General features: G+C 45.6%; 3 protein-coding genes across 4 annotated transcripts; all 3 read left to right on the top strand.

Moving 5' to 3' along the window:
* Positions 1–325: 325 nt before the first annotated feature.
* On the top strand, positions 326–2,621 carry arf3a (ADP-ribosylation factor 3a). 2 transcript variants are annotated; one of them, XM_049754538.2, is made up of 5 exons: positions 326–443; positions 1,099–1,281; positions 1,350–1,460; positions 1,547–1,671; positions 1,737–2,621. In XM_049754538.2, exons 2-5 carry the CDS (start codon positions 1,134–1,136, stop codon positions 1,896–1,898), a joined length of 546 nt encoding a protein of 181 aa, XP_049610495.1. In that variant the 5' UTR covers positions 326–443; positions 1,099–1,133; the 3' UTR covers positions 1,899–2,621. The 2 variants fall into 2 exon arrangements, with proteins under 2 accessions (XP_049610495.1, XP_049610496.1); XM_049754539.2 differs by lacking the exon at positions 326–443 and adding an exon at positions 455–576.
* Positions 2,622–5,068: 2,447 nt separating this feature from the next.
* erbb3b (erb-b2 receptor tyrosine kinase 3b) lies at positions 5,069–14,447 on the top strand. The gene is made up of 28 exons (XM_049752917.2): positions 5,069–5,276; positions 6,096–6,250; positions 6,311–6,497; positions 6,991–7,116; positions 7,189–7,251; positions 7,334–7,452; positions 8,375–8,516; positions 8,595–8,708; positions 8,774–8,891; positions 8,971–9,044; positions 9,114–9,204; positions 9,266–9,468; positions 9,530–9,662; positions 9,727–9,820; positions 10,444–10,601; positions 10,679–10,735; positions 11,017–11,158; positions 11,224–11,343; positions 11,416–11,514; positions 11,585–11,770; positions 11,835–11,990; positions 12,052–12,127; positions 12,217–12,363; positions 12,438–12,535; positions 12,594–12,773; positions 12,851–12,913; positions 13,112–13,391; positions 13,460–14,447. Exons 1-28 carry the CDS (start codon positions 5,198–5,200, stop codon positions 14,185–14,187), a joined length of 4,188 nt encoding a protein of 1,395 aa, XP_049608874.1. The 5' UTR covers positions 5,069–5,197; the 3' UTR covers positions 14,188–14,447.
* Positions 14,448–14,933: 486 nt separating this feature from the next.
* LOC125988107 (proliferation-associated protein 2G4) lies at positions 14,934–19,144 on the top strand. Its single transcript, XM_049752919.2, has 13 exons — positions 14,934–15,131; positions 16,065–16,193; positions 16,265–16,370; positions 16,438–16,507; positions 16,580–16,672; positions 16,740–16,803; positions 16,865–16,943; positions 17,149–17,227; positions 17,320–17,453; positions 17,801–17,895; positions 17,963–18,090; positions 18,254–18,307; positions 18,373–19,144. Exons 1-13 carry the CDS (start codon positions 15,044–15,046, stop codon positions 18,424–18,426), a joined length of 1,173 nt encoding a protein of 390 aa, XP_049608876.1. The 5' UTR covers positions 14,934–15,043; the 3' UTR covers positions 18,427–19,144.
* The last annotated feature ends 119 nt before the right edge of the window (positions 19,145–19,263 follow it).

Raw genomic sequence — 19,263 nt, 5'->3', positions numbered from 1 at the left:
CTTATACACTTGTCGAGCTAATTATGTGGCAGAAGGAGTCACAAAGCATCCTATTACACTTTACTTATTTATTAAGACGATCCTAGTGTTAATTATTCAAACACTTTAGATTCTTACTTTGTGTCACAATGGTTCAGTTCACATGAGCAGTCCTTGGTAAAACTGAAGAAATTAGTAAAACGCAAAAACAAAACACAAAACAAAACAAAACAAAACAAAACAAAACAAAACAAAACAAAACAAAACAAAACAAAACAAAACAAAACAAAACAAAACAAAACAAAACAAAAAACGGCCGTTTTAGGAGAAGACATTAAACAGCATGATCGTTGTACCGTTGCGCTCATCTATACAAATCCCGCGAGACTACGCAGGCGTGTCATCGCGGGATTTGCGACGAACCTGACTCTCTCCTTCATCCAGCTGGCAGCCTCCCGTTGACGGTAAGTGCAAACGAATTGCGCCATCATTTCGACGAGGAGAAGTGACAATTGTGCCCACGTTAATGTGACATACCCTAAACCTTTTCCCTAACAAATATTACTCAATTAACGCTCTTTAATCGACCACATTAAGGCGAGCGGAGTGCTAGTCGTGACTATGCGACGATTGCCGCACACGCGCACGCACACACACACTCAAGGGGCGAATAATATGGCTTTAATTTATTTAGCAAAGATGGACTTTTAATGCTTATCATTTGAACACTGCATCGTTATAGTAATAATAATTATCATCAATGTCTGGATGTCTCGCGAGGCAATCGATTCGGTCCACGCGGCTGAAGCGACTGCAGCATACTGCAGCATGCAGTCTGGTTCTCGGCCAGCATACTCGATGCTAATTCATGATTTGTTTTGGAATTTGTCTCTTTCGAGATTGCGTGGAGTTTTGTTTCATAACACACAATTGCACCTACTTCTCCTGCACTGCCCCGATGTAGTGATTATTTACCTGTACGGCCGACTGTGTCAGTGCTGATCATGATTAACTTTGGTTTGAACTTTCACCTCCAGCTTTTGTATGTGTTTCATTTCTTCTGAGAGGTGAAGGCATTACAAATGTGCCGCGTGGTTTTTAAGAGTTCCGGCGTCATAGTTCTGTTGCAGCTGAGGAGCGGGCCGCTGGTCATCATGGGCAACATCTTTGGAAACCTGTTGAAGAGCCTGATTGGGAAAAAGGAGATGCGGATTCTCATGGTGGGGTTGGACGCTGCGGGGAAAACCACCATCCTTTACAAGCTGAAGCTGGGCGAGATCGTCACCACCATTCCCACCATTGGTGTGTGAGGCGAGAACCACCCAAAAAAAAAAAATCCAGCTTGTGCAACTCCTTTGTCATTTCCTCAGGCTTCAACGTTGAGACGGTGGAGTACAAGAACATCAGCTTCACTGTTTGGGACGTGGGCGGCCAGGATAAGATTCGTCCCCTGTGGAGGCACTACTTCCAAAACACTCAGGGTAAGTGGCCACTCATGCTGATGTCAGCAGAATCAGATTTTGCAGGAGGTCAATTTAGCATATTCGCCGTCATCCCACCTGCGCAGGCTTGATCTTTGTGGTGGACAGCAACGACCGCGAGCGCGTCAACGAAGCTCGAGAGGAACTCATGAGGATGCTGGCCGAGGACGAGCTGCGGGATGCCGTCCTTCTCGTCTTCGCCAACAAGCAGGTGCGGACTCGCTCGGACCCGCCCGGGGGTGCGTGACGCAACGACCACTTTTGTTGTTTTATCAGGACCTGCCCAATGCTATGAATGCGGCGGAGATCACCGACAAGCTGGGCCTGCACTCCCTTCGCCACCGCAACTGGTACATTCAGGCCACCTGCGCCACCAGCGGCGACGGTCTTTACGAGGGCCTGGACTGGCTGGCCAATCAGCTGAAGAACAAAAAGTGAAAAACCAGCTCCATCCAGGTCCAGACGCATCGAGTTGACACGGAGAGGCGGTGCCGAGAAATCCCTGACTCGGCGGCCTTCCCCCCCCAAAACAAAGATCTCTGTTGTTCTTTGACTTGATTATTTATTTGATTGGTTTGTTTGGATCTTCTGTGAGAGTTTTTTATTATTTAATGTGTGTGATTTCAATGCGTTGCTTTCTCCACACTGGATCCGTACATCGGGATGTACGACGGGATATGTTTCGGAACCGCCACGTGTATTTTCCCTTTTTTGGCGTCTGATTTTGTCCAGGTCTACACTTGTGCTGCAGGTGGAGTAATAATATGTTACCTAATTGTACTTGATGTAAATGATATGTTAGTATCGTGGGACTAGCAAGATGTCGTCAAAACTCAACATTATTTGCAATAGAATCAAAGGCATATTTGACTTACATTGAAATACATATATTTCCTTTTTTTTTTAGATTACATGCATTTATTTACCCCAATAATGCACTTAATAATTATATTTCAGCAAAATTTATTTATTGTAAAGCAGATTTGAAGTGTTACTATTCAATACTGTATATCACTTCTTTGCGAGTGGAAGCAGTGAAAGAAGAAAATGAAAAGAATGCGATTGTTTCCCATGCTGCATGTGAAGACAGACAAATCGGGCTTGCGGGCGGCGCGACTGGCTGTCAACTGCTGTAAATAAATACCGACGCTCGCTCCTAAAGGCGTCTGTGTGAGGTTTTTTTTTTTTTTTATCATTACACATATGATATGCGGGAATCGAACTCACAAGACAGTCAAGTGTTCCACCATCAGCGACCCCCCTCATATGTAAAGTGGAACCGTCCTGACGCAAGTGTGACGTCAGAACAAGGGGGTGGAGCCAGCGTTGACTCGCTTCTATCCGACGGACATTGATTGAATGTTTTGCTTTTCAGCTCTGTTCTGGAAGCAACTACTATATATATTTATATGCCAGAAAAACTGTTCCAAAAACATTTAGGTGAATGTGGACTTGCTTTTTCTTGGCACAAGAGCAGCCCTATGTGTCTCCAGGGATGTGACAGCAGTATGTGAGTCCGAGTTGCTCCACTTGGCTCCCGGGGCCACCAGCTCTGCGGCCCCCTGCAGGACAGCTACAATAGTCGCCCCAGGGTAGATGCCATAGCTGGGATTCCCACCCGTAACCGGGACGCCTTCGCCCAGGGCACAGACACACCGGCAGCAGCTCCACAATCGATTCATCAATCTTTGAAGGGAGACATAACTGCAAAAGGCCACAGCAGTCACCCTCCCGCAGTTCGCCTTAATTGGGAGGGGCCACATCGGAGACTGCATGGCTGACACTAAACTCATCGAGGACGTTCGACAACAACCAAGGAGGAGGAGGAGAGTTGATTTCTATTGTCTTCAAAAACAAATGGACAATTGAGCACTTCTCTTGCGCTCTCACTTTTTTTTTCATTTTCTGCATCTCATTAAGTCGTGCTGCTTTGCAGACATTTTGGCTGCGATCATTTTCTCAGGTCAGAGCAGGGCAGGGGCCGGAGCAAGTGAAGGGGCTTTCAACTTCAACCTGAAGCTTTGTCGCCTCCTGCTGGGCAACAGAGGCATGGACCATTTTTGTAATTTTAGAGCGGCGCTATCGTAAGCATTTTTTTAAATATGACAAACTAAAAACATAACAAGAGGCATCCATTATTAAAGTTTGAGCACAAAAGCTGACAAAAAACATCTGGATAAAATAGAACATTTTACATCTCTCTTCAAGCCACATGATTTTGTAGCCAATTAATATTTTCATTTTTATACATTAATTTGGGGAGTCAATTGTTTTCTATTCATTATTATTTTTCTAATATGCTTTCATATTGTGTTTGAGTACATGACATTATTATCCCGCTTAATTGCTCGTTTCGTGGGCGGGCCCAGAAAAAAAGTATGGAGGAAACGAGAGCGCGAGCACGCGGAGCACGCCGAGCACGAGCAAGTTGAACGCATGCTAATCTTTTAGCAGGGAAGACGCCAGAAAGTCACACAAGTGGGTCCGCCATATTTCAGTATGCTTCAAAAACAAGGTAGAACAACATGGAAGGATGACACCAATTACGAGCCAAGTTTTTCCTCCGTTAATTGACTGCCAATGTGCGAAGCCAATGTGATTGTAGATTATGTCAATAAATATTTCCAGTGCGTCTTTTGAGGATGAATAATCATATTTCTCGTCCTCTACAATGAATTGCTTAACATTCATCAAATTTGTCTAATTAATTCAATTAAAAACAAATATTTTTCAAGACAACAGAAATCCAGTAAAGGTATTTTTAAAGACTCATTAAAAGCCCTAAATTCAAAGTAAATATGCATATAAAAAATATAAAAAAGTCAACTTTTTTATATGCATGTTCACTTTGGTCTCATCTCCATCTCAATACATTCTCGTCTCGATAATGTCTTGCTAATTTTTTTTAAAATCACTTACAGATGGGCAGGCTCGATAACAACACTATTTTTATGATGCCTCCAAATTAGAAGCCATGCATTTTTTTTTCCACACTTTCCAGTAACTTTAAATGTAGCATCCATGAGTCACAATTTATCAGTAAAAGTTGCTCACACTTGCCGGGCAGTGAGTTGTTTAGCTGTCTGAGGAATCTTGCCGACTTTGAGGCCTTTTGCACAAATTAAGCCTGTTATGGGGCTGAGTAGTGACTCGACCATTTGACAATGCTCACATTGTGGCCGGCTGCTCCATGTGCATCAAAGAGGTGATTAAGAAGCAGGCTGCACGAGGGGGGGGGGGGACAATACTGCTTTTTACACAACCAACAGAGTCGCCTCTGACGTTACTCGGACCGCCATGAGACGCATCTGTGCTTCCTTTTGATGGACGCGTAACGTTCAGAGCGTATTGTATAGCAGATCGAAAAAAGTAGTCTAAAAAAAGCCACCGACCCTTTTTTTTTTTTACAACAAAAAAACAAGTACAACCAAAATTATTATTAAGGCAAATTATTTTATGTTGAATCATTCTACACATCCTACGTATTCAGTGACAACAACAAAAACAAAACGACGGACCGAGCTGGGATAGGTGGAAGAAGCCCGCCCGGCCGCTTGTCCCTGGCCAATCAGAGCAGCCGCTCAGGGAGGGAAGTTCTTGCTCAAAACAAAATGCCACTTGTTGCCTCTTTTCATCAACTCATCAGGCGCCTTCATCTGTTCTTTTTACACAAAAAGGACGACGAGGAAGGTCGGATGAAGTCAAGACTGGTGTGATATGGTCATACTTGAGAAAATATGAAGCAGTGGCTCGTCATTTGCGTGTCCGTGGCATTGCTGTGGAGTCCGCAAGCGACTTTGACTCCAACGCATGATGGTAAGTGAGCAACCTTTATTCATATTCACGTTCTTCGTGCTTGAATCTAGCAAACTGCCACTGATGAACGGAAGCAATCGAACTTTTTCACCAGGCAACGTGCAATTTGGCAATTTCGTGAAAGCCAGACGTTATCAGTTGACATCTCACGGATTTCCAAACGTAATCCATGCAGAAGACGTTGCTTTAATCGACCGATGCCATTTTGTTTGCACAGAAATGTTGACATGATATTTCCCTTCCCAGTGCCAGAAGAAACGACGACTCACACACCAGCCATTGTCTCAGCACCACAACCTCTGCCACACATATATGTACTGTAGTGAACCCCAAGAACACACACACTAAGTACTGTCACTGCAGAGAGAGAGAGAGAGAGAGAGAGAGACTGTCCACATTTATAGCTTCATCACAATAAGAAGTTTGTATGAGAGAAGCCCTTTCTCTTCGACCCCAAGTCGTCAATTCCGTCAGCCTGGGGCTCTGTGTGTCCAAGTGATGAACTGTCCACAGTTTTGCTCTTCTGCACATTTTTCATCCAGCTGCAGAACTGACAAGCAGGAACTCACTCATACACCCATTTGTTCGACATGGAAAGATTGTTTAGGTGTAAATGTGCAGCATGGAGCTTAAAGGAAACTACTGAGCTGAGTATTATATGGTATTTTATGAAGGCCGAAAGATGCAGTGGCAGCAATTAATAGAAAACAGAAGGGGATGCGAAATTGAGCCTTGCGGGACACCAAAGAGTGTGTTTGCATATTTGGTTGAGGGTGTGTTTTACCGCATTGATGTGTGTCTTCCTCTCCTGTGTGTTAGCGGTGTGTCTTGGCACCCAGAATGGATTGAGCTCCACAGGCTCTCAGGAGAATCAATACAACCTGATCAAGGAGCGCTATGACGGCTGTGAAATCATCATGGGAAATCTGGAAGTCACGCAGATTGAGAGCGATTGGGATTTCTCTTTCCTTAAGGTAAAAATAAAACAACAATGTGCACCACAAGCGGCTTGGTAAGCGTCTTCTTGTGTGCAGACAATCCGCGAGGTGACCGGCTACGTGCTCATCGCCATGAATCATTTTGGGGAAATTCCCCTGGAGCAATTGCGGGTCATCAGAGGAAGCAGCCTTTACGAACGGCGCTTTGCTCTCTCCGTTTACCTCAACTATCCCAAGGACGGATCGCACGGCTTGCGGCGGCTCGGCCTCACCAATCTGACAGGTGACAATGATGTTTGCTTGCTTTAAATAGACAATTCTCAGCTTGGAGAATTTTTTTAGAGTTTTGGATTTCACAATCCTGTTTACCAAACTGATGCTGTCAAGTGTCAATGAACTGGAGGTATCGTATGTCAAATTTGCACTCGCAAGTCAAAGCAAAAACCAAAAATACATGGCCATTATTTATTTTAACCAGAAATATTTATTTATTTATTTATTTATTTATTTATTTATTTATTTATTTATTTATTTATTTATTTATTTATTTATTTATTTATTTATTTATGTATTTTTCATTTGACCAATATTTTATTTATATTTTATTATTATTATTATTATTATTATTATTGTTATTATTATTTTATATTCTATTGTAGACATTATATTGTACACTCTTTCTTTAAAAAAAAAATCAATTAACACCACCAGTGAGATGAATAAAATCATCAAAATGTACTTTCATGAAAGTTAACCAGTCCACTCTTTCCTTGCAGAAATTTTGGAGGGAGGGGTACAGATCATTAATAATAAATACTTGAGTTATAGTCCGTGGGTCTTCTGGCAAGATATCATCAGGGACGCCAACGCTCCTATTGACATCTACTACAATGGCGACAGAGGTTGGAGCAGCTGAAAAATGAATGAACTGCTTTTACTGGTGCACATTGTGATTTTTTCCTTGATTGTCTCAGGGCCTTGCCACAAATCCTGTGGCCATTATTGCTGGGGGCCAAGTGAGAAGCACTGTCAGATCTGTGAGTGCACAATTGCTCCCATTTTTCGTTGCATTCAAGAGCGGACGGAATTTAAAACTTGTGTGGCTTGTGTGCCTTTCAGTGACAAAGACGCTGTGCGCTCCACAGTGTAACGGTCGTTGTTTTGGGACCAGCCCCAGGGATTGCTGTCATACCGAGTGTGCGGCGGGATGCACGGGCCCTCTGGATGTCCACTGTTTTGTAAGTGCTGCAATTAGTTTACGTTATTTATAGACACTGTTTGTTTATTTATTTATGTATTTATTTATGTATTTATTTATTTATTTATTTATTTATTTATTTATTTATTTATTTATTTGTTTGTTTGTTTATTTATTTATTTACTTTTTCATTATTTATTTTATTTGTTCGTTTGTTTATTTATTTATTTTTTTTGTTTATTTTGTTTGTTTAGTTATTTGTTTGTCTATCTATCTATCTATCTATCTATCTATCTATCTATCTATCTATCTACGTATCTATCTATCTATCTATCTATCTATCTATCTATCTATCTATCTATCTATCTATCTATCCATCCATCCATCCATCCATCCATCCATCCATCCATCCATCCATCCATCCATCCATCCATCCATCCATCCATCCATCCATCCATCCATCCATCCATCTATCTATCTATCTATCTATCTATCTATCTATCTATCTATCTATCTATCTATCTATCTATCTATCTATGTATTTCTCAATCTCTATCTATCTCTATCATTTTCTTTTTCTTTTTTCTCTCTATTTCTCTCTGTCTATCTCTATCTTTTTCTCTTTCTTTTTTCTCTCTTTCTCTTTCTCTCTCTCTCTCTCTCTTTTGCGCTCTCTCTCTCTCTCTCTCTCTCTCTCTCTCTCTCTCTCTCTCTCTCTCTCTCTTTCTCTCGCTCTCTTTCTTGTTTTCTTTCTCTCTCCTCTCTCTCTCTCTCTCTCTCTCTCTCTCTCTCTCTCTCTCTCTCTCTCTCTCACCTCTCAGCTATCACCTAAATCCCTGTATTTCCATCTTTCCGCATTGCTAAAACGGAAATCGGTCTGTCACAAATACCTCCATAGGACAAGAAGAAAAAAACTTTCAAAGCTGACAATTGAAGTCTCGGCTCCATTTGTGTGCGCGTAGGCATGTCGTCATTTCAACGACTCGGGAGCATGCGTGCCTCAATGTCCGCAAGCTCTCATCTACAACAAGCAGACGTTCCAGATGGAGAGCAACCCCAACGCTAAATATCAATACGGATCCATTTGTGTCTCTCAGTGCCCCGGTGAGTGCGCCAATGAAGTCCCTGTTTTTTTTTTTCCTTCTTCTTCAGCCTCACTTCTTTTGTGGCTTTTCCTCCTAGCTCATTTCGTGGTGGACGGCAGCTCCTGCGTGAGCGTCTGTCCTTCAGGCAAGATGGAGGTGGAGCGAGAAGGCCACAGACGTTGCGAGCCCTGCGTTGGACTCTGCCCCAAAGGTTTAACTCGGAAAAATTCTCAAATTGAGCGGAAAGTGGAATCCTCTAATCCTCTTTTTCGACAGTGTGTGAAGGCACCGGGGCAGAACATAGGCAGACTGTGGACTCCAGCAATATTGACAGCTTCATCAACTGTACCAAAATCCAAGGAAGTCTTCACTTCTTAGTCACGGGCATTCTCGGGTATGCCCAAGCCAATTAAGTCGCTAGCGTGTATCGCTAAATTGGGTCTAGTGTGCCCTTTAACCTTTGCCTTCCTTAGAGATGACTTCAAGAACATCCCACCTCTGGATGCTAAGAAGCTAGAAGTGTTCCGCACCGTTCGAGAGATAACCGGTACGACGTCTGCTCCACTTTGTCGTCATTATCGAGTTGAGCAGATGTTTGACTGTGTCGCACAACCAGACATCCTCAACATCCAGTCGTGGCCAAAAGAGCTCAGCGATTTATCCGTCTTTTCCAGTCTCACCACCATTCAAGGGAGGTCACTTCACAGGTAAGTCCTGATGTGCCCATTTTCTTTTCTGGCCCATTTATGCCCAATGTGTCAATCACAGACGCTTCTCTCTGATGGTGATGTGCATTTCCACGCTCACCTCGCTGGGTCTACGTTCCCTCCGCGAGATCAGCGACGGAAGCGTCTACATCAGCCAGAACCCCGAGCTCTGCTACCACCACACCGTCAACTGGGCTAAGCTGTTCCGAGGGGGACGGCTCCGAGTCAACAGCTTCAACAGCAACAAGCCGCTGGACCAATGCGGTGAGCTGGGACCTTCGGAAAAATGTCAGCGCATTTTAATTCTTGGATTTGATTGCTGTAGTCGCTGAAGGTCACGTGTGTGACCCGCTGTGTTCGAGCTCGGGTTGCTGGGGCCCCGGACCGCACCAGTGTCTCTCCTGTCGAAACTACAGCCGAAATGGCACTTGTGTGGACAGCTGCCATTTTGAAACTGGGTCTGTAGAAGTAAAAGAATGAATGAAGATGTAATGGAAGCTAACATGGCGTCTACTTTTATAGGTCCTCGAGAGAATTTGCAAGGGCTGACGGAGAATGTGTCGCCTGTCACTCCGAGTGCAAACATCTGCACGGGAAGGTCAGCTGCACGGGGCCGGTAGGAACAATTTTTCTTATTTAAAAATCAAAAGCAGGTTCGCCTTCATAAAATTTGATGGCCATCTTTTGAGTCGAATTAATTGTTACTGTACTGTAGTTAAGCACAAATTAGAAGTCACCTGACGCAGAGGGATAGTGACACCTACTGGCGTTTTAGGGGTACTACAGCTACAACGAGTAAATTGCGTCGCCATTTGGTTTGTAACGTTTTATCAACATCAAAAGAAATCCAAATTTAGGTTCTTAAGAACACATCTTTAATAAATCCAACCAGCAACAACTTTCTTCGTTTCCAATCCCGCGAGATCTAATCGCAAAAAAAAAAAAAAAAAAAAACGCCGAGAGTTAAGTGTTTACTTCAGGGACCATAGGAATTACTATACATTACGGGGTTTGTTGACGTTAGCAAGTTCTCTGTAAGGGAAATAATAGTCTCCAATTAATTGAATGATAATCATATTGTGCGAACAACCGCAGCCTTTCTTCATATTTTATGATCCTTTTCATCTTTGTATAAAATAACCGACAAAAAAAAATAAAAATTATGGATTAACACGGATTTTATTGCCGTGCATTTCCTTCCATCCTTTGAGTGGCTTTTGCCAACTGGCTATTTTCCAGGGAGCGTACGAGTGCGTGGCGTGCACCAACCTTCGAGACGGTCCCTACTGCATGTCGTCTTGCCCTGCCGGGGTCAACGATGGCCAGAGGGGCCTCATCTTCAAATATGCCAACGCGGAAGGTCACTGTGAACCGTGTCACCACAATTGCACCCAAGGGTGGGACTTCTGGCATTTATCAGGATTATTAGTTTGAAGCACCCAAACATCACGTTTGTAACGTTTGTCTATTGCAGATGTTCGGGCCCTGGACTTGGTGATTGTTTGGAGACTGTGAGACTGGCTGCTAGCGGGTGAGTTTTTCCGCCTGAACTTCTCAATTGTGGGGTTAGCATAGTGAGGCTTGTGGCTAGCTTGGATTCTTATATTGGACTTGATTACATTCAAATAGACGCTTGTATCAGCTCTTCTTTGAGATGTAAGTTTTGCGCAGCTGTGCGCAAGCCGCAAGAAGATGCGTTTGATCTTATCTGGTCTCCTGCTCCTGCCACATGAAGCAAATGGCGACATGGCGTTCCAACTTTCCTTTGACCTGTGTGCCCCATGTCTCCACCCTATCATCTTCACTCTGAAGTGGCCAGATCACAGGCATCGCCTTAGGTGTGCCAGCTGGCCTCATATTCTGCCTGGTGTTGTTTTTCTTGGGCCTGCTCTACCACCGAGGCCTGGCCATCCGCCGCAAGAGAGCCATGCGGAGATACCTTGAGAGCGGAGAGGTGAGTCAGTCCCACCTCTGTACCTCGGTCGAGATGTGCTCAGGCCAGGTCTTGTGTCTTGGCAGAGTTTTGAGCCACTGGGTCCCGGGGAGAAAGGAACCAAGGTTCACGCGCACACCCTGAAGCCCTCAGAGCTAAAAAAGCTCAAAGTTCTGGGATCTGGTGTCTTTGGCACAGTCCACAGGGTAGCCATCGTCTGCTAGTCATTTGTAGCCTGATATGTGACTGCGGCTCAACTGCTTGTTTCCGCTTCAAAGGGCTTTTGGACTCCGGATGGAGAGACGGTGAAGATCCCGGTGGCCATCAAGACTCTCCAGGACAGCTCAGGCCGTCAGACATTCACCGAGATAACTGATGTGAGAATCGAGCATCTGAAAATGAGCATTCAGGGTTGGAGTCCATCAACCGTGTATCGTCTCCACGCAGCGCATGCTCGCCATGGGCAGCCTGGACCATCCCTACATCGTCAGACTTTTGGGCATCTGTCCCGGCTCCAGTCTGCAGCTGGTCACCCAGCTCAGTTCCTTGGGCTCCTTGCTGGAGCACGTCAGGCAGCACAAGAACAGCCTGGGCCCCCAGCGTCTCCTCAACTGGTGTGTGCAAATAGCAAAAGTAAGTCGTCCGCTCAGGTCCGCACGGTGCCACCGACCCGAGTCCACCACGTGTTTCCTGCCAGGGGATGTACTACTTGGAGGAACACTGCGTGGTACACAGGAACCTGGCGGCACGCAACATCCTACTGAAGAACAACTACCAGGTCCAGATCTCGGACTACGCCGTCGCAGATCTCCTTTATCCCGACGACAAGAAATACATCTACACCAACACCAAGGTCCCGCCCCTCCCCTACCACGCCGCACGTTGTTGTATGCCAACTCAATGTTCTTGTGCAGACTCCCATTAAATGGATGGCTCTCGAAAGCATCTTGTTCAGAAGATACACTCATCAAAGTGACGTGTGGAGTTATGGTGAGCTGACTGATTACGCAATCCTGGACTTTTGACGACTATGACCTGTAAAGATGATTCCAAAAAAAACCTCTCGCTCTTTGGTGCAGGAGTAACAGTATGGGAGATGATGTCTTTTGGGGCGGAGCCTTACGGCTCGGCACCGGCCCAGGAGGTTCCGTGTTTGCTGGAGAAAGGCGAACGTTTGTCACAACCGCCCATCTGCACCATCGACGTCTACATGGTCATGGTCAAATGTGAGTGGCGTAAAATCGCAAGCGGTGGCACGTTCGGACAAGATGTGAAAGCCGGCTGGTTGTTCTCGTCTCAGGTTGGATGATTGATGAAAACATAAGGCCTACCTTCAAAGAGCTGGCTAGCGACTTTACACGCATGGCGAGAGATCCGCCCAGATACCTGGTCATCAAGGTGAGAAGCTCATCATCTGATGGAAACGTGCAAATTCCAACTTGGTTGTCTTCTGCAGCTGGAAGGGGAGGACGATGGCACCTCGCAGGACATCCAGCGTAGAGATTCTGAGCGAGGGCTGCTTGACCCCGATTTGGTGGATGAAGATGAGGAGGTTCTGCAGGAAGGTTTCCAAACACCTCCTCTGCAACATTCGCCCTCGTGGAGTCTCTCTCGTTCAAGGATGAATTCGTATCGGGTAATGAGCTGAACGTTTTTTTTGGGGGGACGGGGACTTTATGTTGAGCAGTGAGCATTATTTTCGTGACCTTGTAGGGCGCTGCCGTACCTGTTGGTTACCTGCCCATGACTCCAAATCCTGTAGAAAGCCTTTTTCAGGTTAGATACACACACACGCACACACACAAGAAAGAGGATCCCATTTTTTTTTTTTTTTTAAATCGTCTACTATCACGAAACTGTGACTCTACTGCCCCCTGCAGCATTAACAGGGTAGTGCTCAGGTTTTTTTCCCCTTTCTCTAATAGTACGTGGACAATTTCAGTTGACTTTTAAAATATGTCCTTTTTTGTGAAGCTGCGCTTCCAAAGGTCCCGCCGGAGCTCAGTGCGAACGCTGCCAGAAAGGTTAGAGGTCAGAGGGAATGGCAGGGAGGCAGACGAAGGCTTCAGGCCCGGCGCTCCTCACAGGTCTCGGCTTGGCTCGGACAGGGCCGCCCCTCGAGCGGACAGGCACAGAAAGCTCTCCACGGCATCGAGTCCGTCTTCACACAAGATGTGGACATCCGCCGGTGAGGAGGAGGAAGCAGACCACTCTGGTTATGTCCCACCTGGAACACCTCGCGCTCCAGAAAGAGGTAAAAAACAAAATGTGAAGGGCGCACGTAATTTGATTGACATATTTGCTTATGTCATTTCTCACAAGCTGGTAAAGTCACGCCTGGATTAAGCAAGGTGAAAAGTTTGGCCCTGGAGTATGAGGTGATGAGCCACAAATCTGAAGGTGACCTTTGCTCGGCAAAGGGCAACTCTTCACATCGTGATACCCCATCACCACCTTCTCCGGCCGTTCTCGCTTTCTTACCTGCCCACGAGGACACCTTGACACCAGTTCCAGCCACCGACGATCAGCAGGTAAACGAGAACCTCGAGGACAATTTGGCCACAGAGAAGCATCAGTGTAGTTTGGAGAAGCAGATCCAAGCCAAGGAGGACCACGTGGGCTCGCCTCAGGGGAAAGGCAGGTATGAATACATGGACATTAGACGCCGCGACTCCACAGAAGATGAGGCACAGCAGAGACGCGAGACATCCACAGTGGAGTCGGATGGAACATGCGAGGAAGAGGAGGCTCAATTAGCGGAGTGCCATCACACAAATAAACAACAAGCACTTCGAGGGAATTCGCCAGATGAAGAAGGGAAGGAGTATGAGGATATGGCCACATTTGAAGGAATCGCCAGCGGGCAGGAGCAGGCGACCTACCAGAACCTCCCAGTGAAGGGGGAGGCGGGCGGCGGCAGGTGCACGGGGATCGGGGGATACATCAAGGTGTGCGCGGGCACAGGAGAGCCTGGTGGCACCTCGTCCTTTGACAATCCAGACTACTGGCACAGCAGACTGTTCCTCAAGCCCGATGCTGTTCGGACCTAGTCCACGCCATTGAGATGCATTTTGCTGGAGAGCAAGTGTAGAATAAGCAGAGATGAACTCACCGGATTTTTGTATTGTGCCATTTTTGTACCTTCAGGATTTAATGGATGGAGAGTTGCCATCATTTTGTAAGCTCGCTGTACACTGATGACATTATGTTAAAGTTTTTTTATACACGTTTTTTATACTGTTTGTTTTTTTATACACGTGGTAAAACGTGTTTGTTTAATAAAACCTACCTTTTGGCTCCTGAAAAACCACCAGTCTTTTAATTTCTTTTCAAAACAATACGTATCTGAAGCATTACTTTACATCTAAGTACAAATACAGTAATCCCTCGTTTATCGCGGATAATTGGTTCCAAAAACCACCCGCGATAAGTGAAATCTGCAAAGTACGGTCACCAACAAGAAGTACTGAGCAGGCTAAGGAGTTAGCGGAAATATGCTAATTCGCGATCGTGCTAGCATGCGAAAACGGACTTCTAAAAGAATGTAAACGAACATTTGGAGCAATACTACATTTTCCTAAAGTTTAGACACGTTTCCTCAATTTAAAAGTTTTATTTTGACTTTTAAATTTTTTTTTAATTTTGAAAAAAAATCCGCGATGTAGTGAAGCCGTGATAAACGAAACGCAAAGTAGCGAGGGATCACTGTACTGCCGTTTGCTAACCAAACAACAGAGGCATGACGGTGATTATCTTGACTTGAGTTGAACGCATCTTTGGCAAGGGGTGGGATCTCGCGGTTGTTGGTTCTCGGCGTGCGTGGGACATTGTGCGGCGCCTAGCTGACACTCGGAGGATTGTTGGGTGGGGAGAAAGTTCCTCTGACTTCTTGGACCTTCTGTCAACATGTCTGGGGATGAAGAAAATACGGAGCAGACGGTCGCCGATGACTTGGTGGTGACCAAGTATAAGATGGCAGCCGAGATCGCCAACCGTAAGTGGTTCATGAACGTGACAGCAGCTCAGCTCCCGAATGTTCGAGCTTCACGTTAGCTAACTGAGGCATCCAGACAGTCGCCCACCACCCGTGTGTACCCGGCCGGCAGCTGCAGCTGTTGACCCGCAACAAATGTGCGAAGCTCAAAGTGACCCCAACGTCAAAACCTCCCCCGAACCGGACCTCGGTCCGTATATTTGGCTAGAACTTGTCTAACGTGGCGAGTCGTTTGTCGCCATGCTGTTGTCCTCATTAGCAGCGGTTAGCTTGGCTGCTAAATGGCTGAGTAACGCAAGCTAGGTACCGCTAACTGATAACGTCGACAAAGTATACTAATACAAATGTGTACACACAAAGACATTTTTAAAAAGGTGTTATAAAACATAATATATAGTTAAAGACGTCAACGCGAGCCTCTCGTGATGAGTGGATGGGCTAATTGAGCTAATTTGTATTTTTAAAACAAATCGTTTCTGCACGCTGCACTGCACAGACTAAGAAAAAAAAAACAGAAATATTTTTTTTAATAGTTTTTATAACACTAGCTCATGTACAAGGTCTTGAAATATAAGTGGGGAAAAATGTTGCGGTAATGTGTTTCCAACTTCAACCACAATGCATGTCAACAAACGTCTGTTGCATTTGCACGTGTATTTTAGCTGCACAAGTAAATTTAATTTTATAATCGAGTCGACCTGGTTGGAAAATCCGTAAATTACAGATATTGGATCAACCCTTTTGTCTGCATTTATTGTAGAGAAAATAGTGTGTTTCAAATAAGCTATATTTAATTCCGTGAATTCAGAGAAAAATATCTTCAATTGCAGACAAATTACTTTCTTGATGACACACTTCAAATATCAGAAATTATTCACCGCCCCACCCCACTTTCCACCATTTAATGGCCGCGCCTTTTTGTCAATTTTGCAGAGGCCCTGAAGATAGTAGTCGAGACGGCCATGTCTGGCGTTTCCGTTCTCAGCCTGTGTGAAAAAGGAGATGCCTTCATCTTAACAGAAAGTGGAAAAATCTTCAAGAAGGAGAAGGACATGAAGAAAGGTGCGCTGTTTGGGTGTCCCCCCCCCCGTTACGTTGTCATCAAATTCAAACGCTTTGTCTTCCCTTCCCAGGCATCGCCTTTCCGACATGCGTGTCAGTGAATAACTGCGTGTGCCATCACTCTCCGCTCAAGAGTGACCCCGATGTGGCCCTTAAGGACGGGGACCTCGTCAAAGTGTGAGCAAAAGTTGAAACTGCACGCAGCAGAGGTGTTAGCATGTTGCTCACTCTTTTCTGTCTTTAGTGATCTTGGCGTGCACGTGGATGGCTTCATAGCCAACGTGGCCCACAGCTTTGTTGTCGGTGTGACCAAGGTAAAGGGTGAAAAATAAAAAAGTTGAATTTACTTGAGCTGGAGCTTCTCACACGTCCATCCGTGTCTGCAGGACAAGCCCCTGACGGGTCGCAAGGCCGACGCCATCGTGGCAGCTCACCTGTGCGCCGAGGCTGCTCTGCGGCTCGTCAAGCCGGGAAACCAGGTGACATTCTCACGCCATCGCCATGGCGCACGCTCGTTTTAATCGCTCGTTCGTGCCTCCGTCCCAGAACACGCAAGTGACAGAAGCGTGGAACAAGATCGCCAAGTCATTCAAGTGCACGCCGATCGAAGGTGAGTGTCTTCTCGTCCGGCTGTGCGGTCGGCGCGCCTAATTTGACACGCTTCTTCATAGGCCTGCTGTCCCATCAGCTGAAACAGCACGTCATCGATGGAGACAAAACCATCATCCAAAACCCGACGGACCAACAAAGGTGCACTGAGATATGCCGCGACTCGAATTTTAGGATTGTGATATCTGCTAGCTAGCGGTGCGAACTGGGTTTTCGCTCCCTCCTCCTCCTCGTTTTGTAACCAAAAGTAAGCCTCACTGGAGGTTTGAAAGAAGATGGCGCAGCGTTATCTTCCAAAAACACAAAACCGTTCCACAGAAGTGACAATTCCATATTGACCTCACAGGAAGGACCACGAAAAGGCCGACTTTGAGGTGCACGAAGTGTACGCGGTGGATGTGCTCGTCAGCACAGGCGAGGGGAAGGTGAGACCAAAAAAAAAAAAAAAGTCCCGCTTTGTGAGCGGCAAGCACGCATCATCAAATGGAACCAAACGCCGCTTTGTGTCGCAAACCAGGCAAAGGACGGCGGGCTGCGGACCACTGTTTACAAACGAGACCCCAACAAAGTGTACGGATTAAAGATGAAGACCTCTCGGACCTTCTTCAGCGAGATGGAGAGACGCTTTGATAAAATGGCTTTCACGCTGAGGTATTAATCTTTACGTTCTTTTTTTTTTTTAATCCAATAGAACAACATTTAAAGTGTTTTTAATTAAAAAGCAGAGATGGGAGATGTCACATTGTGGCGAGCCCAAAGGAAACCAGAATGTGAATCAAAACATAATTCGATAGAATGTGAACCAATGGAACAGCTTCTGCATTGGCGCCTTTTCGCCACCAGGTGGCAGTATGACCCAAAGGAATAAGAGCAAACTGCAGAAATATTTCAATTCCACTGCTGATGAAAGAATGTTTGATGGTATGCATGCTAATGCAGTGTTTGTGTTCAAACAAAGCAGCAAATGCCAAACCCAACGACTTTTGATTTTTTTTCAGAGCGTTTGAGGACGAAGGCAAGGCCAGGCTGGGTGTGGTGGAGTGCGCCAAGCACGAGCTGCTGCAGCCCTTCAATGTTCTCCAGGAGAAGGAAGGTGAGCTTCCGCCTCGCTCGCTCGCAGGCCGCCGACCCGAGCTGAGCCGAGCTCATTTTGTGTGCAGGGGAGTTTGTCGCTCAGTTCAAGTTCACCGTGCTGCTCATGGCCAACGGACCACTGCGAATCACAAACAGCCTCTACGAACCCGAAATGTACAAGTCGGAGAACGAGGTGGAGGACGTCGAGCTGAAGGTGAGAAGCGTTTGACGAATGGAACTCCGCTGCCAGGAAAAAAAACCTCGTCTGACTAATGGACCCTCCAAAGGCTGGCTTGGCACTCTCAAAGCCGTCAACGTTGATGTACGGTGTCCTGCTCTTGGGAGCTTATCAAAGTCATTTTCATTTTTTTTTACAGGCTTTGCTTCAAAGCTCAACCAGTCGTAAGACGCAGAAGAAGAAGAAAAAGAAGGTGAGTTCCTTCATTCAGGAATTGCGGTGTCTTGCGGCGCCTCTCATTTTGATCTTTTCCTCAAGGCCACAAAGACGCTGGAGAACGCAACAGGACAGCCGACGGAAGGCGCGGAATAAATCTGAGCAACGTGCGACATGGCCGAAAGAACAGACGTCGTATTCGCTTCTGTCCCCGTTGTCGGAGGCCCTTGTGGCAAGGTGGCACCTCTGGAATCCAGCACATGTCAGTCTGGGATGAGGCTGCTCTTAAATTGATAGATTTTTAACACACACACAGACACACACACGGAGTAAATCTTAATTGTCCTTGAAAGAGAATTTGCCATTCGGAGCAAAATCTCACAGGAGCGTTTAACCGCTTGACTTTGAGCCTCATCCCATTTTGCCACATGAAAAGATATCGTTGAATAAAATTGACTTTAAGCGACATGTCAAGGACGCTCAAAATAGTGTCATTGAGGCACGGCAAGGAAACGGAACTTGAATTTGGGTGCTCACAATGTTGTCAGAATTTTAAATCCCGTTGCAACTACTATGGCTCGAGTTACACTTACGACACCAGCGGTCGGCGTATTGCGCTGCCGCGACTTTGTATACACGATAAGGTGTCAGGGATACTTGTTGGACGATAGCGATCGCAAGGAGAATCAATTGAACCGATTCTTCTCAACTACGCACGTTCCAACCTGTTAGCGGTCCCGCATTCAAATGGTGTGCCTCCAGCAGGACTGACAGTCTGTATTTACATAAGACCTCCAATGATGGTTGCTTTTGTATAACCAAAACACACTTTTAAAGGCTATTTTTGGAATCATTAAAGAGACATGCGACATCATTTGTGAATGTTTTCTTTTGGACTGTGCGGGTCATCATTTTAAACAGCATAAGAATACAAGAACATAAAAGCCTTTTTTAAATATCAAGTCCGGCCATTTAATCCATGTTAATTTTAAA

This window comes from Syngnathus scovelli, chromosome 2 (assembly GCF_024217435.2).
Source record: "Syngnathus scovelli strain Florida chromosome 2, RoL_Ssco_1.2, whole genome shotgun sequence".
NCBI classification, from domain to species: Eukaryota; Metazoa; Chordata; class Actinopteri; order Syngnathiformes; family Syngnathidae; genus Syngnathus; species Syngnathus scovelli.
The sequence above is the reverse complement of the archived record's forward strand: the minus strand, read 5'-3'. Positions and strand labels throughout refer to the sequence as shown.

What these genes read in the sequence shown, in the direction of transcription:
- erbb3b (XM_049752917.2), top strand. Translation starts at nt 5,198, where the DNA reads ATGAAGCAGTGGCTCGTCATTTGCGTGTCCGTGGCATTGCTGTGGAGT. An exon ending in CAAGGGAGGTCACTTCACAG is followed by an intron (nt 9,205 to 9,265) that starts GTAAGTCCTGAT and finishes TGTCAATCACAG; the next exon opens with ACGCTTCTCTCTGATGGTGA. An exon ending in GGTGTGTGCAAATAGCAAAA is followed by an intron (nt 11,771 to 11,834) that starts GTAAGTCGTCCG and finishes GTTTCCTGCCAG; the next exon opens with GGGATGTACTACTTGGAGGA.
- LOC125988107 (XM_049752919.2), top strand. Translation starts at nt 15,044, where the DNA reads ATGTCTGGGGATGAAGAAAATACGGAGCAGACGGTCGCCGATGACTTG. An exon ending in TCGTCAAGCCGGGAAACCAG is followed by an intron (nt 16,673 to 16,739) that starts GTGACATTCTCA and finishes CCTCCGTCCCAG; the next exon opens with AACACGCAAGTGACAGAAGC. An exon ending in CAAGTGCACGCCGATCGAAG is followed by an intron (nt 16,804 to 16,864) that starts GTGAGTGTCTTC and finishes GCTTCTTCATAG; the next exon opens with GCCTGCTGTCCCATCAGCTG.
- arf3a (XM_049754538.2), top strand. Translation starts at nt 1,134, where the DNA reads ATGGGCAACATCTTTGGAAACCTGTTGAAGAGCCTGATTGGGAAAAAG. An exon ending in CTACTTCCAAAACACTCAGG is followed by an intron (nt 1,461 to 1,546) that starts GTAAGTGGCCAC and finishes CCACCTGCGCAG; the next exon opens with GCTTGATCTTTGTGGTGGAC. An exon ending in TCGTCTTCGCCAACAAGCAG is followed by an intron (nt 1,672 to 1,736) that starts GTGCGGACTCGC and finishes TTGTTTTATCAG; the next exon opens with GACCTGCCCAATGCTATGAA.